This window comes from Pangasianodon hypophthalmus, chromosome 2, assembly GCF_027358585.1.
Source record: "Pangasianodon hypophthalmus isolate fPanHyp1 chromosome 2, fPanHyp1.pri, whole genome shotgun sequence".
Taxonomy (NCBI): domain Eukaryota; kingdom Metazoa; phylum Chordata; class Actinopteri; order Siluriformes; family Pangasiidae; genus Pangasianodon; species Pangasianodon hypophthalmus.
In genome coordinates, this window is record NC_069711.1 from 21,070,042 (window position 1) to 21,087,703 (window position 17,662).

The 17,662-nt window shown below is 36.9% G+C and overlaps 1 protein-coding gene across 4 annotated transcripts in view; it reads right to left on the reverse strand.

The window, feature by feature from the left end:
• Positions 1 to 17,662, reverse strand: part of pde4ba (phosphodiesterase 4B, cAMP-specific a) — a 150,780-nt gene that overhangs the window by 41,847 nt on the left and 91,271 nt on the right. For 3 of the 4 annotated variants that reach the window (XM_026923618.3, XM_026923625.3, XM_053232157.1), the window contains 3 exons: positions 2,439 to 2,639; positions 810 to 846; positions 597 to 667 (listed from right to left, as the gene is read on the reverse strand). In XM_026923618.3, the coding sequence (XP_026779419.1) occupies positions 597 to 667; positions 810 to 846; positions 2,439 to 2,639 (309 nt within the window). Of the gene's footprint in view, positions 1 to 596; positions 668 to 809; positions 847 to 2,438; positions 2,640 to 16,796; positions 17,032 to 17,662 lie in introns of those variants that run through there. The other variant, XM_026923634.3, reaches the window with a different exon arrangement.

Below are 17,662 nucleotides of genomic sequence, written 5' to 3' on the forward strand. Positions count from 1 at the left end.
CTGAACACTTTAATCGTTCAATTTTTAATTTAACAATCTGATTAAAATATACTTTATTGTCAAATCAGTCTTAAATGGTATTTTTAATAATGCAATATGCAGAGAAATAAATGAGATAATCTGGTTTCACAAGTTTTATGCCGGATGCACTTCCTGATGCAACCCTTCCCATTTCTGGGCTTGGGACCGGCACTGAGGGTGCACTGGCTCGTGCAATCCTCCAGTGGTTGGGGTTGGTTCCCTGACCGGGGATCAAACTCAGACCTGGGCGATGAGGGCACCGCATGCTACCCACTAGTCCACCAGGGGACCCACAAGATGTCACATTCTAATCAAACAGTTTTTCGACTGATCATTTACAAACTGAAAATGAGGGCGATGGATTTACAAAGTATGAATAATCATCCATGGGTAAAACATATTTTTTCTAAATTGTATTTTAGCTTGAGTGGAATGAAATTTATACGGATGTGAATGATGTATGTGCAAGAAAATGTTTTTTTTTGTAACAACATTTTCTTTTTACCTGCAAAAATTTCTAATGTTATTTAAATTTCAGATGATAAAAGTGCATTTAAATAGCAAATATAACTTACTTGTTTGATGTACATTGTACATTAGTCAGGACGGTGAAATTGTTTCTGACACTTCGAAGGCTAGCCAGAACCTAGACACAGACAGAGTGAGTATTTAAGTAAATATGTTTAATGCTGCAAAAGTAAATATTAACATGAGAAAAGCCCCAGTCTACTGCTGAGTAATCACATTAATGACGACAAAGTGACGTGAAAAGATAAGGTCGTGTTTACCTGAGCAAAAGGCGTGACGATTAGGTCATCCCCATGTCTGTATGCACAACAGGATATGGTATCTTACTTTTAAAGTCAGATTACATCAAAACAAAACCACTTTAAGCAACACTGTAAATGTCATCATTGCAAGGTGTAAGAAATGACAGTGTCTCACTGTAGAAGTACGGGCTAAAACAAGCTGCTAATGACCTACTATGCTGACGACTACAAATTGCATAAAAGAGTGTGAAACTATACACAATCCACCACAATCCCTGGGCTCCAAAAAGCAGTTGGGTTAATAAGGCGTCAGTGGGAAATGTGCTTTACGTAATGCAGGCAGTCAGTGCCAGCTGGGGCCATCAGAGGAAATCAGGCAGCGTGTGAGACATGCTGCAGCCTGCCCTCAATTCCTTCCCCTAATTCCACCTAATTCCAGCTTCTGTAGGTTTGATTCTTTCGCAAATTTTAAGCACATATTATGCTGAATGTTTTGAAGTGACATAAAAAAAAATCAGAAGAACTCTAAGGCAGACACACAGTCAGACATCATCATTTAGGCCAAAATGCCATTGCCAACTTTCCACAAACTCTCTAATGTTTAAAGCACATATTTATTTTATTGATATAATTAGGAACATAAGGCAAATATTTTGGCAAATGCAGCATAATATTTCATTTTTGCAGCCATTATAAAAATAAATAAACTAAATTTTCCCCTAAATAATAGTGCTTTTCTAAATGTAATTAAAATACTGTTAGATTTTTTTTTTTAAATATTTGTTTGTAACTAATTGAGCTATAGATTGTGCTTCAGGCTTAGGTGCATAATAATGAAATATAACAACTGTAACCACTTTTATAGTAACTGTTAATGATCTTTACTGACAGCATGTCTTTTAAAACAAACAAACAAATAATTTATTAAATTAATAATTTACTATAAATCATAGACCCACAGTGCAAAAATTCCATCTTAGCAAGTGAAAATATTTTGAATATAGTAAAAGTTTTCTAGTATTTCCTGTTAAAGGGTTACAATAAACCAAATATATAAAAATTATTAAACCTATTTCTAGAAATGTTTAATAATTTCAAGCCTGAAATAGTCTTGTTCTACTGGCAAATAATTTTAAAGACATTAAAATCAATAAATTTAAAAGCATTTATTTCTATAAAGAAGCAAAATCATGTATCAAAAATGTAAAGCTTGAAACAAGCTGAATAATCATATATTTGATTTAATAATCTCATAATAAGAAATTTATTAGATAAATTTGCCCATATTCAAGATATTTTCACTCATCATTTTTTTGCGGTACAACTTTGAGAGCGATGGCACTAAAGCATTGGGATGTTCAGAGCACACAAAAAAACAATTTAATCATTTGCTTATTGTAGCTTTCCATCATCATTTACTGCAAAGGCCAATTTTATGATAATGATTAACAAGTGTCATGTAAAGTCTTATGTTAAACTGATGCAGACTGTTATGTAGAGTACGTGACCTGTTGATCTGGATTTTTTCCTGTTTGTGTTATGTATTACATTTGTCTTGGGTTGCCTGAATTACTTTTATCATTATCGTTGTGTTTTGTGAGGTGTCATTATGTTGTTGTTGTTGTTGTTGTTGTTGTTATAACTCACAGCTCTGAGGCGACAGAGGAGTTGCGGGACATTGATTTGGGCGAGAGGTCGTAGTCGCTGTCTGAGCGGTACAGGAAGGACTCCCGCCGCTGGTTGTGTCCGGTTTGGGAGAAGTTTGGGTGCAGGATGAGCCCCGAGCCAGGGGAGGCCTGTGGATCCAGAGGACTGCATCCTGCAGACGGCCCATTCTCCACATCGAAACTACAACAGCAAACACAGGCAAACAATCAGTTCACAAAAATTCACAGTACACCTACTCAAAAATGATTCACTTTTCACATGTATGTATTTGACCCTTTTTAGGCCTTAGGCCTTTGACCCATTTTATCTTTCAAAGCCATTTTAATTCATTCGTGCATTTATTCACCTGAAGTAATTGCATTCTCCAGGTCAAGATCCAAAGCTTATCATGGGAACGTGAGGTGGGAATACATCCTGAATGGGACACCAGCCCATCACAGGGTACCATGAACACACACTCAATTCACACCTTTTGGAATTTTAGTGTCATCAAAACACCTACCAGCATGTATTTAGCAGGTGGGAAGAAACCCACACGGACACAGGAGAACACACTGACATTTACCTGAGCTCAGGGTTGAACAGGAGACCCTGCAGCCGTGAGGTGGCAATGATACCCGCTGCTAATGATACTCGCGGTTTTAATGATCTTGGGAAATAGTGCCAATAAATAAGTCAACAAAATTATTAACTAACACATTGTTAATTATGTAAAAAAAATGTTAAACAAACCATATTTTATATTTTAGGCTTTTTTTGGGCCGGGTTATGGCTGCTTAACTTCTTTTAAGCTTTAAAAAACTTCTTAAAATAACTTTTTAGAAACTTTCTTAAAATCAAAGGCCTTATAATCATGAAAAAAAAACCAAAACATTTAATCAGGTTTTTCCAAACCTGTAATCAGCAATGTATGCATATAAAAGTCTACACATGTACAGACGTGCACACTGACAGCAGAGAACAGACTCTGGGCATCTCAGATTTTCAAATAAGCTACAGCAAGCTACAGTTCACTGATATGGAATTTTTCTGGAGTGAAATGCGTGACGTATACATAAGTGGTCCCATAAGACAACAAAGTTTTGGAATGTCTCAGAGATTCCCAGTAAGCAGGGAGGAAGCAAGTCGCATCCTTCCAAGCCCTCAGGAAGTGCAGGGGAGATGGCCTTGGCCCACTTCAAAAGAGACACCCACACTGGAAGCACATCAAGCTTAACTCATACAAACACTCTTCAAATTTGGAAGTGTGTGTGTTATCTCAGTGGTGGCTAGAAAAAGATAGTGGAAGACATTCTCTTTTGAAAGCTCTGTGTTTAGGTGTCCTTGTGGCTCTTGGTTATTTCACTGCATGTATTCTGAGATGGACAGCCCCTAAAACCACAAGTGGCAAAGAAAGGAAGAGACAGCTGTGTTTCAGACAAGCTGATGGGCTATGCTTTCAGAGGTTTGCTTTCTACTTAGTTTCACAAATGTAAACTAAACTTAGAACAATGTATTTGAAGTATGCTTATGGTGCCTATATATGGATTGACAATTTCTTTACTAAATGTCCTACAAATGGGTTTCATTTACAACAAGCACAATCATAGTATGTACTACATCAGCCCAGCTGATTAAAACCAAAATATTGTTCTCCTGCTAATTCCACATCTACATACAGTACAAACACAAACACACACTAACACACACACACACACTGAAGTATAATTGAAGATAATGGTATCTCCTGATACTGAGTCGCATGACTCACTTTGTGACCACCACGTCAGAGTTAGCTTTGGGGTTTGGCAGAGTCCTTGTGTCTACTAACCTCACACACTTTCTTAAGCACCTTACAATGTATCAACATCCCACTATTGTCGTCTCTCCTTCCTGATAGATACCATCAAAATGCACTGTTATATCACTGGTCATGATCAAGGTCATGATGTAATATGGTATGGTACAACATGGTGTAGTATAGTGCAGTATGATATAGTATATGATACATCGTGGTGTAGTATAGTGCAGTATGATATAGTATATGATACAGCGTGGTGTAGTATGGTGCAGTATGATATAGTATATGATACAGCGTGGTGTAGTATAGTGCAGTATGATATAGTATATGATACAGCGTGGTGTAGTATGGTGCAGTATGATATAGTATATGATACAGCGTGGTGTAGTATGGTGCAGTATGATATAGTATATGATACAGCGTGGTGTAGTATGGTGCAGTATGATATAGTATATGATACAGCGTGGTGTAGTATGGTGCAGTATGATATAGTATATGATACAGCGTGGTGTAGTATGGTGCAAAATTGGTATAGTACAGTATATGATACATCATGGTGTAGTATGGTGCAGTATGATATAGTATATGTATATAGTATATAGTATGATATAGTATATGATACAGCGTGGTGTAGTATAGTGCAGTATGATATAGTATATGATACAGCGTGGTGTAGTATGGTGCAAAATTGGTATAGTACAGTATATGATACATCATGGTGTAGTATGGTGCAGTATGATATAGTATATGTATATAGTATATAGTATGATATAGTATATGATACAGCGTGGTGTAGTATGGTGCAGTATGATATAGTATATGATACAGCGTGGTGTAGTATGGTGCAGTATGATATAGTATTTGATACAGTGTGGTGTAGTATGGTGTAGTAATGATATAGTATATGATACATCGTGGTGTAGTATGATGCAGTATGATATAGTATATGATACAGCGTGGTGTAGTATGGTGCAGTATTGGTATAGTATATGATACAGCGTGGTGTAGTATGGTGCAGTATGGTATAGTATATGATACAGCGTGGTGTAGTATGGTGCAGTATTGGTATAGTATATGACACAGCGTGGTGTAGTATGGTGCAGTATGATATAGTATATGATACAGCGTGGTGTAGTATGGTGCAGTATGATATAGTATATGATACAGCGTGGTGTAGTATGGTGCAGTATGGTATAGTATATGATACAGCGTGGTGTAGTATGGTGCAGTATGGTATAGTATATGATACAGCGTGGTGTAGTATGGTGCAGTATTGGTATAGTATATGACACAGCGTGGTGTAGTATGGTGTAGTAATGATATAGTATATGATACATCGTGGTGTAGTATGATGCAGTATGATATAGTATATGACACAGCGTGGTGTAGTATGGTGCAGTATGATATAGTATATGATACAGCGTGGTGTAGTATGGTGCAGTATGATATAGTATATGATACAGCGTGGTGTAGTATGGTGCAGTATGGTATAGTATATGATACAGCGTGGTGTAGTATGGTGCAGTATGGTATAGTATATGATACAGCGTGGTGTAGTATGGTGCAGTATTGGTATAGTATATGACACAGCGTGGTGTAGTATGGTGCAGTATGATATAGTATATGATACAGCGTGGTGTAGTATGGTGCAGTATGATATAGTATATGATACAGCGTGGTGTAGTATGGTGCAGTATGGTATAGTATATGATACAGCGTGGTGTAGTATGGTGCAGTATGGTATAGTATATGATACAGCGTGGTGTAGTATGGTGCAGTATTGGTATAGTATATGACACAGCGTGGTGTAGTATGGTGTAGTAATGATATAGTATATGATACATCGTGGTGTAGTATGATGCAGTATGATATAGTATATGATACAGCGTGGTGTAGTATGGTGCAGTATTGGTATAGTATATGATACAGCATGGTGTAGTATGGTGCAGTATGATACAGTATATGATACAGCGTGGTGTAGTATGGTGCAGTATTGGTATAGTATATGATACAGCGTGGTGTAGTATGGTGCAGTATGGTATAGTATATGATACAGCGTGGTGTAGTATGGTGCAGTATTGGTATAGTATATGACACAGCGTGGTGTAGTATGGTGCAGTATGGTATAGTATATGATACAGCGTGGTGTAGTATGGTGCAGTATTGGTATAGTATATGATACAGCGTGGTGTAGTATGGTGCAGTATGATATAGTATATGACACAGCGTGGTGTAGTATGGTGCAGTATTGGTATAGTATATGATACAGCGTGGTGTAGTATGGTGCAGTATGGTATAGTATATGATACAGCGTGGTGTAGTATGGTGCAGTATTGGTATAGTATATGACACAGCGTGGTGTAGTATGGTGCAGTATGGTATAGTATATGATACAGCGTGGTGTAGTATGGTGTAGTAATGATATAGTATATGATACAGCGTGGTGTAGTATGGTGCAGTATGATATAGTATTTGATACAGCGTGGTGTAGTATGGTGCAGTATGGTATAGTATATGATACAGCGTGGTGTAGTATGGTGCAGTATTGGTATAGTATATGATACAGCGTGGTGTAGTATGGTGCAGTATGATATAGTATATGACACAGCGTGGTGTAGTATGTTGCAGTATGGTATAGTATATGATACAGCGTGGTGTAGTATGGTGTAGTAATGATATAGTATATGATACAGCGTGGTGTAGTATGGTGCAGTATGATATAGTATTTGATACAGCGTGGTGTAGTATGGTGTAGTATGATATAGTATATGATACAGCGTGGTGTAGTATGGTGCAGTATGATATAGTATTTGATACAGTGTGGTGTAGTATGGTGTAGTAATGATATAGTATATGATACAGCGTGGTGTAGTATGATGCAGTATGATATAGTATATGATACAGCGTGGTGTAGTATGTTGCAGTATGGTATAGTATATGACACAGCGTGGTGTAGTATGGTGCAGTATGATATAGTATATGATACATCATGGTGTAGTATGGTGCAGTATGATATAGTATATGACACAGCGTGGTGTAGTATGGTGCAGTATGATATAGTATATGATACAGCGTGGTGTAGTATGGTGCAGTATGATATAGTATATGATACAGCGTGGTGTAGTATGGTGCAGTATTGGTATAGTATATGATACAGCGTGGTGTAGTATGGTGCAGTATGGTATAGTATATGATACAGCGTGGTGTAGTATGGTGCAGTATTGGTATAGTATATGATACAGCGTGGTGTAGTATGGTGCAGTATGATATAGTATATGATACAGCGTGGTGTAGTATGGTGTAGTAATGATATAGTATATGATACAGCGTGGTGTAGTATGGTGCAGTATGATATAGTATTTGATACAGCATGGTGTAGTATGGTGCAGTATGGTATAGTATATGATACAGTGTGGTGTAGTATGGTGCAGTATTGGTATAGTATATGATACAGTGTGGTGTAGTATGGTGCAGTATGATATAGTATTTGATACAGCGTGGTGTAGTATGGTGCAGTATGGTATAGTATATGATACAGTGTGGTGTAGTATGGTGCAGTATTGGTATAGTATATGATACAGCGTGGTGTAGTATGTTGCAGTATGGTATAGTATATGATACAGCGTGGTGTAGTATGGTGCAGTATGATATAGTATATGACACAGCGTGGTGTAGTATGTTGCAGTATGGTATAGTATATGATACAGCGTGGTGTAGTATGGTGTAGTAATGATATAGTATATGATACAGCGTGGTGTAGTATGGTGCAGTATGGTATAGTATATGATACAGTGTGGTGTAGTATGGTGCAGTATTGGTATAGTATATGATACAGCGTGGTGTAGTATGGTGCAGTATGATATAGTATATGACACAGCGTGGTGTAGTATGTTGCAGTATGGTATAGTATATGATACAGCGTGGTGTAGTAATGATATAGTATATGATACAGCGTGGTGTAGTATGGTGCAGTATGATATAGTATTTGATACAGCGTGGTGTAGTATGGTGTAGTATGATATAGTATATGATACAGCGTGTTGTAGTATGGTGCAGTATGATATAGTATTTGATACAGTGTGGTGTAGTATGGTGTAGTAATGATATAGTATATGATACAGCGTGGTGTAGTATGGTGCAGTATGATATAGTATATGATACAGCGTGGTGTAGTATGATGCAGCATGATATAGTATATGATACAGCGTGGTGTAGTATGTTGCAGTATGGTATAGTATATGACACAGCGTGGTGTAGTATGGTGCAGTATGATATAGTATATGATACATCATGGTGTAGTATGGTGCAGTATGATATAGTATATGACAGCGTGGTGTAGTATGGTGCAGTATGATATAGTATATGACACAGCGTGGTGTAGTATGGTGCAGTATGATATAGTATATGATACAGCGTGGTGTAGTATGGTGCAAAATTGGTATAGTATATGATACATCATGGTGTAGTATGGTGCAGTATGATATAGTATATGATACATCATGGTGTAGTATGGTGCAGCATGGCTGTGGAGATTTGCCCATTCAGCCACAAGAGCATTAGTGAGGTCAGACACTGATGTTAGAGGAGGAGGCCTGGGGCGCAGTCGGCATTCCAGTTTATCCCAAAGGTGTTCAGTGTGTTACATCATGGTGCAGTATGATAAAGCATGGTATCTTGTGATGAAGTATGCTGTAGCATGATATATAACAGTGCAATATGGTACAGCAGGTGTAGTATGGTGCAGTATGGTTATGGTATAGTAAGGCGCATGAGGGTACAGCATGGTACCCTATATGTATGCTGTAAGCATGTATGATACAGCATGGTACAGTATGGTACAGCATGGTAGGGTAAAGTGCAGTATGGTACAGCGTTGAACAGTATGCTACAGTATGGTGTAGAACAGTGAGATATCATACAATATTATACCATATCATTCAGTGGTGTAGTATGATGCAGTATGGTGTGCTTTGGTACAATGAGGTGCAGTATCTTACAGCATGGTTTAGTATAGTGTATGGTTATGGTACAGTAAGGAGCAATATGGTACATCATGGTACCTTATGGTGTAATATGGTGCAGTATGGTACAGTAATGTACAGTATGGTACATTATGGAGTAGTCTGCTGTACTAAGATACAACATGGTACTTTAAAGTGCAGTACACTACAGCGTGGTGTAGTGTGGTGTGGTATGATGCAGGATGGTACCTTGAAGTGCAGTATGGTACAGCATGGTACAGTATAGTGCTGTATGTGTAGTGCAGTGTGGTAAATTATACAACAGCATGGTGCAATATGGTACAGGATGGTATATCAGGGTACCATACAGTATGGTACTGTATGGTGCAGTAGATTGGGCATGGTACAATATCATACAGTATGGTACAGTATATCACAATATGCTATATGATACAGTATGAAATAAATAAATTGCAGAATGGTGTGGTATGGTGCAGTATGCTGCTGTAAAGTACACAATAGTACAATACAGTGCAGTATGGTACAGTATGTCTGAATGGTATAGTTTATTATGGGATGCAGCACCTGGTCAAGTCTCATACATTATAGCTTAGATCACTGGATTTATGGAGGAAACATATTATGTTGCTTTGCAGGAAACCTACAGGAAACTGGGTAATGATTTTGTTTCAGATTACTGTCAATATGACATGTCAGAAAGCTTTAGAAATCTTTGGCTAGCCTGATAAGGTAAAGACCAGCCTCTGTCCTTCATACTCAGAGTGTGAGGTCTTTGTGACCTGATGAAATAAAGTTCTCTGAAGGAGCAAGACACCCACTCCTTTCTCCCTGGGGAAAACATTAATCTCACGGGATGTCCTGTTTTCTGAGTCACTCTACACCCCCAGATGACAACAAGCTTGAAAACAGTTATAAGGAAGTAACAGTCATGACCCTGTCTATCCGATATCTAAAGCCCCAACGACAATAGTGTACAGTCTTAAAAAGAGGGCAAAGATGTTTTAATTACTACACAGAGAATACTATAATATTACATACTGTACTAGTATTATAAGAGTGAGTCAAATGAAAACCTTATTTTTTTTATTTTGCATTGTTTATTATAAATAGGTGTCACAAACGTATACCAGGTTTAAGGTAACAGTAGAATGGACCGGTAGTACATTTTTACTTTTGCAACTACAAATGTAATGTACTGTTTCTCTAATTTGTGCCACATTTTTAAGGTTTTTATTTGACTCACTCTCATACATAATAATATACACTATATCTTGTCACGAAAAACAGCATGCCACCACCCATCACATAATGGTATTATGAAGTATTATGAAGTATTATGAAGTATTAAGTACTAATTATGGTAATCACTGTTAGATTCAATTACCCACATGTATACTGTATATCCCTATCAAAGAATATACACACACTTGGGTATTTCTATCTAAAAGTGCAAAATATAGAGTGATGACTAACAAATTATTCATCACTCTTTATTTAGATTAATTGTGATCAGTTAATAGAATAATTTTGCACGCAGAGTGTAATTTACCTAACTTTACCTTGGAGCCTAAATGTCACCTTAGGAACAGCAATTGTGTATGTAAATGAATAAAACTGAAGGGCAGGTTTCAAACTTGTGTAAGCCCATTTTTGCATTTGTTGACAAATTAAAAGCATTACTGTATTAAGTTTATTGAAATTTGTCTCAATATTTCAAAATAATGAGAATATTTCTATAACTAGTATAACCAAAGAGTAAAAAGTATTCAAAAAGCCTGTTAAATATTTTCTGTACATATGCATTATCAGCATTACAGACTTTTATTTTTATATGTACAATGCGTACACTTCTCGAACAAGTGAGCTTATGTGTGGTGAATTTCAGTGTAACTCTTGTGGAGCCTTCTAAAAAAACACAGAAAAGATCATTTATTGTTTCCTCCCTCTACTTTGCATGTGACATCATGTAACGTAGTTCTTCTTTGTAAATCATCCACAACACAGACACACAGAGATACAGACACACACACACACACACACACACACACACACACACACAGAAACTACATGTGCAAACTATCCACTTGCATAAGCAAATTAGCTCTAATTTTTCAGACCTTGGTAAATCAGGGCCTTACTCTCCTATCATGACCTGTTTTATTTCATCAGATAGCAAAGACTAATGCAATTTTATGACTGAACAGATGCTGAGGCGAGAGAAGCTCCTAGATGTTTTTAACAGGACATGTGTGTAGGAAACAAAGGGTAAATAACTTTTCCTGCTTTAAATAAAATTATCCATCTGCACCTAAACACATAACAATGCTTTTTTCCAATAACTTGCACAAGACACTTACAGGAACTGGTCTTAGTTCTGAGTAAGTAATCACGCAGTGGGCAGTATCCTGTCTACAACCCCTTTTTGCTCTGTTTAATTAGCCAGGAATGTCACTTCAGATTCTTATGAATTGCTTTGGAAATATGTGTGTGTGTTTGTGTGCATGGACTTGTTTACACAGAAAACATACAGTCAGCTCCAGAATTAAAGGCACATCTGGTAAGAAAAAAAAAATTTGATTTCTAATTATTCATTTGTGGTCAGTGTGATCAGAGTTGGAAGCGTTATGTACCCGCTTGAATCATGCTTATTAACTGCCGTGTAGTTTAAGCTGATAAATTCTACATTGTTCTTAGCATACACAATATATTTTAAATGTATCTTGTGTGTTAAGCCATTAAGTCACCATCATGCTTTCAGTTCACATCGAAGTTGATCCCAAAAAGAATCAATTCACTAATTTCAGGCATTAAAACTAAAAGTCAAACCCAAAACTTTGGAGTCCATTACACAAACTGAAAACGGAAAAAAAATAGCATTGGAGTGTTTGAGTTAGTGAGACAGCCAGTGGATGTATATTTTGCCTTTATTTTAAATTTGTCTGTCAGAATTGAACAAATCAAAGCTATATAGCCAGTGAAACAATGTACAGAATACTGTCACCTTGCTTTAGTTTACATTTCTAAATTAACAGTGACGGTTTGTGTTTCTTAACCTTTCTGACATAAGCACTTGTTAATAGCCTTCTTTCTTATAAATGTCAGTAGTCAGTAATATCGGATAAATATCTGATAAATGTCAGTAGTCAGTAATATCGGATAAATATCTAATAAATGTCAGTAGTCAGTAATATCGGATAACCGTCAGTAGTCCGTAATATCTGTTAAATGTCAGTAGTTCTGTAGTAGTATTATTTGACTGAAATTGTGTAAATAAATGTTTTAAATAAATATGTTAGTATTTAATTAAACTTATTTGCAGTCCTAAACCCAACCTGAATGCTTGTTGTCAGAAAGCTGTTTATCTGACCACAGCACCTGGGTCGAGTTCCAGTAGCGTCTAGTCAATTCCAGATCTTATGTTTGTAGTTAAATAGAAGAAAATGCTTTCTTCTGGCATTCATTCCAAACAGTTTCTTAGCAAGGAGGTGGCATCTAATTTCTATAGGTGATGTGTGTTTTTTGTTTAAAAAAATTATATATATATATATATATATATATATATATATATATATATATATATATATATATATATATATAATGAATATTTAAAATAAAAATGAAACTTTTGATTTTTCTATTTTCTTAGAATAAATTTATTTCAACTAAATATTAGATTTTGCCTGTATGTTGAGCGTGAGATTAAAGCAATTAACAAAAATTTTTTGACATTAATTCTGGATCTTGTAAAACATCATGCAGTCCATCTGATTATAGACTACTGTAACAAGATCATAACTAAAATCACACATAATGAGATGAACAGAACATCAGAATGGAAATAATGGAGGAAATTGCAGCAAGTGTTTACACCTATAACACATGACCTATGACAATAAGAAGCTGTAAACCCTGCTTTAAATAGCACTAAATTACAGCACTTATGCAAGTACTTATGAGTAATGCATAGCCAGGAGCCTGAGAGAGCATAATCAGTCCTGTTCTCTGGGTGAAAAGGATGTCCGCATTCTCTCTTCTGTCAATTGGAGTAAGGCTAACCAATCACAGGTGTCTGCCAGCTCATGTATACAGAATAGCGTAGTCCAGCTCAATGTTATATGACGTTGCCTAAGCAGTGGTGAGAAAAGATACGGTAGCTGAGGAAGGACATGTCAGCTTACACACTCACAGATAAGGAGACTCAGCTGGTGGATGAGAATTAGCTATGTCTAAATAGTGAGGCCAAAAAGTATGTTAATGCTCAAGCAGTTCAAAACAACTCTATAATTACAATTAAACAAAAAAAATTAGAAACAATAACTTGTGTCATTTCCATGTTATACTATATTTTAGCTTTTGAATTTTCCACTACCCACATTGTTTTGTTTGAGGCTTTAGTAGCTGCAAGTGCCGTGAGCAATTTCTATAACAGCAGTTAAAAAAAAAAAATAAGAACTATTAAACAAAGTGACAATCTATTTATTAAACATCCAGTCTTGTGGAGAAGAATGAACCATTTGGAGAAGTAGTCAAAACCATTTCATGACGTTTGTAGGTTTGACACATGACTTTGGGGAAGAAGGGGATTTTTTTGGCCAGAGAGAAGCATTTCTACAGCTGTGGGAAATGGCCCGTTGAGAGAAAAACCAGAGAGAGAGAAAGAGGGAGAAGAATTTTACAAATGTGGTTCAGGGAAATAAGGAGTTCTGTGAGCTTTGCTTTAAATGGCCTAAAATTATGATATGGGGCAAATGAGTTAGCTTACTATGGAACAGTGTACTGCTCTTTCCTTGACATACTTTAGTCTGCATAGCTCCCCAAATGACACTAGTCTGGGTAACGTGTGTGTGTGTGTGCGTGCGTGCGTGCACGCATAGAAGTAGATGTGTGTATGGCTTTGGGTGCAGGCGTTTTACTTTTGCAGTGAAATACACCTGTTTTTTCCAAGCTGATAATAAGAAAGGAACTCACGAAGTGTTCAGAAGGATATTGTAAGTGTGGAAAGTTAGCTGGATATGTATATGTACTGTATGTCAATGTAGAGTGTTAACAGACAAAAATGTAGAAAATAAAACCTAGAGCAGACAGACATAAATACAGTAAATCCCTTGAGTATGTTCCTAGACCACGTGGTATCCCCAGGAAGCTTAGCAAACAGCCCACATTGGCAAAACATGATAAAGTGTCTTAAATCAACACTGCAACCAGACTTATTTACAGAATACCAGACTACCATACGGCCACGATGAAGGACGTTTGAAACACAAAAGAGCATTCAGCACATAGCAGAAGGGCTTTAGATAACCTGTTTCAATCTCAAACCAAATGTGTGTTCTAGTACAAAACCAGCAGGTACTGATATTATATCTGTTGGCATGTTGATTCCATAGAGACTGTACACCTTCACTAAGCAGCGTTATAACATCAGAGGTTACACTTGCTTATGGGATTAACATCTACACTCCCAATTGCTTTGCATCACTCACAATATACTAATATAATATACAGTAGACCTAACATAACTCTATTATAGATTCGTATGCAAGTATGATATGTATAAAAAAATGTTATAGAAAATCAACAACAGGGTGTTGTGATACCACAAAGTGGATTATTTTCCTATAACAGCACACCATGAAGTGTTTTATTCCTCTTATACCACAACAATTTGCACACGGTAACATTTTTTTTTTGTTTACACATTTTATCCTTATATAGTTATGTTAATGTTGTAGAATGTTTGCAAAACAAGTCTGTTCCTTATTAAGTTATCTCAAGTTAGTTATCTTATTGCTGCTATAAACAGTTATTCTTTCACCAGTCTCTTTTTTTCCCCTCTATGATGTTAATAAGACACAGCCTGTCAGGTTACAGAAAAACACAACACTCCCCAGCCTGAAGTCTTTCTCATGTCGGAAAAACTAAACAAACAGCTTTATCTCTGAGTGTTACTGAGACGCCTTCCAAAAAGGTGAAAAAATGTTTACACACATTTTTTAAATCCATTTAAGCATCAAATACCTACACAAATGATTATTATAGAAATGGTAATGTTTTAGAACTTGCATACTAATATAAATCTGAGATTTGTCTTGCAGCTGGCACTATTGTCAGAGCTGCTGCTATAGAAAATTAATCAATACCTTCTGACCAATCAGAACTGAGAATTCCACACCACTGTTGAATCATATACTGGAAGGTATACGCTGTTACATGTCAGATCATCGGTAGACCAAAAAGAACTACTATTAATAATCCAAGCCAAGACTTTACTCTCAGAACCGACACTCAAACCTAGAAGGTTTCTCGGGCTTATATATCTGGTAGAACCCTTAATGGTTCTATGTAAACTCTATCAAAGAGTGGTCCAGATAGTTTTGCTGTAAATGTAAGTTGCTTTATATTTGCTGCTATCAAGTCAAGTGAGACCTTTACACACTCACTAAACAGCAAAGGATTATGAGATCTATGTACAGTACTTATATGCACACACAATATCACACACACACCCCAAATATTTGCTATGCCCATTAAAAACATGCTTGAATGAAATAATGTATATTTATGCTACTTATATAGAAATTATCCTAATGTCTAGTATAAAGCCATGAAATTAATTCATATTACATTTTTGTTTTATTGCTGTTTTAAAGACTCTTATGTCTTGTCTTGTATTTGACCCATGTATAGAATAAATGTGTGCATTTGTGTTTGTGTATGTATGTGTGTGTGTACCGCTTTGTGCAGTGTTCATAGGATATGTACTATACATACAGTATGTAAGTTAAGACGTATATATGTAAGTTAAATGAGCATGTCTTAAGTTACTTTTACCTTCTTTTGATATGTGACACCCAAAAAAATCACAAAAAAAAAACATTGTTAGTGTGAATTATAGGGTTTACGTCAGCACAAAATGAGCACTTGTACAGCTTATAAATGCAGCTTATAAACCACTTGCCAGTAAGGGCAAAGCATAATCTCTTTTAACCCCATGACCTTATTTTGATGAAAAAAAAAAATCTAGGATGATGTTAGGCACACATCAACTCACAATGCAATGAAAATCAGAAAGTGCAGGTGTAGTACAATCACCCCATCATGTTTGTGAAATTTTGTTTTTGAAGTGAAACTAAAGCATGACGTAGACAACAGAGTGCATCGCAGCTGCATTCCCACACTGAACTGACGACTGACACGATTTACTCTGCTTTCTACACATCTACACACCAGCTTACAGAGAGTTGTACAGAACTTCATCCATGATCTCAAGTGAAACAGAGAGACAGAAAGTGTACAACACAGATAAATGCAGATGTATTGGAAGAAACTATGTCTTCTTGCTCCACTTCTGCATGAGTTGGCCTAGTTTCAGCTGAGAGACTTTTACTCCTGTGCTGCGACAGTCAGAAGCATGACAGACAAACATGCAAATCAGCCTAATGCACAAAGGAAGACAGAGATCTTGAAGGTGAGAGATAAACATGTAAATCAGACACTCAGAGACAGACAGACAGACAGACAGAATGACTCAGAGAAAAGACTCAGAGAAAAGTCTGAGAATGAATGTGTTCTGACCTGAAGGTGGAGGCATGCAGCCTCTTTACCACCTCTTCAGTGAAGTCGAAGTAATTCCTGCCCTTGTGACAGGGCGACCGCCGGTACATGGCCCTGAGACGCACTGCTGCACGCTCACACACACACTAGCAGCATCGGTCCAGCATGACTCCACACACACATACACACACTCACACATGCACACCCACTGAGCCCTCCCACTGAGCTGAGCTCCATGCTGTAGCCACTTCCTGCCAAAACTACACACGAGGCTCTCAGACTCACAAGAGCGGGAGGAGAAACACGGAGCCATGTTTTTTATCTGGGACTGGAGTCTGACTGGTGGATCTGGACTACGTGTGACCTTTTAATAAAGGTCAGAATGCAACATCTGATTAAAAAGCACATAAGCGAAACCAACCATAAATTCCCACACAGCATAGCAATATATGGCAGCCTGATGTAGGTAATTAGAACGCATGTCTGAAATGAGTTTCATAGCGCAGTAATTTCTCAGTTTATTTTTTCCTTCAAGTGCAGCTGTTTAACCAACCAAACATGTTTCACAAGCTTTCTCACAACATAATGCCAAAAGAGTTCGCCTGTGAGCCATGCTGGGTTTGCTCATGGTTTATAGTGTGACAATACTGTCTGGGAGATTCACTGTACTAATGCAAAAAATAAATAAATAAATAAAAATAGATCACAGTCACACCAGCCCACCAGGGCTTTGGGAGAAAATATGAAAACAAACGAAACCAATGTTTACAAAACTCTACTATAAATATAAGGTTATAAAATAATTTTATTATGTTTGTTCTTGGCTGACAGAAGTGGAAACCCGATGTGGTCTGCTACTGTAACCCATCCACCTCAAAGTTCGCTGT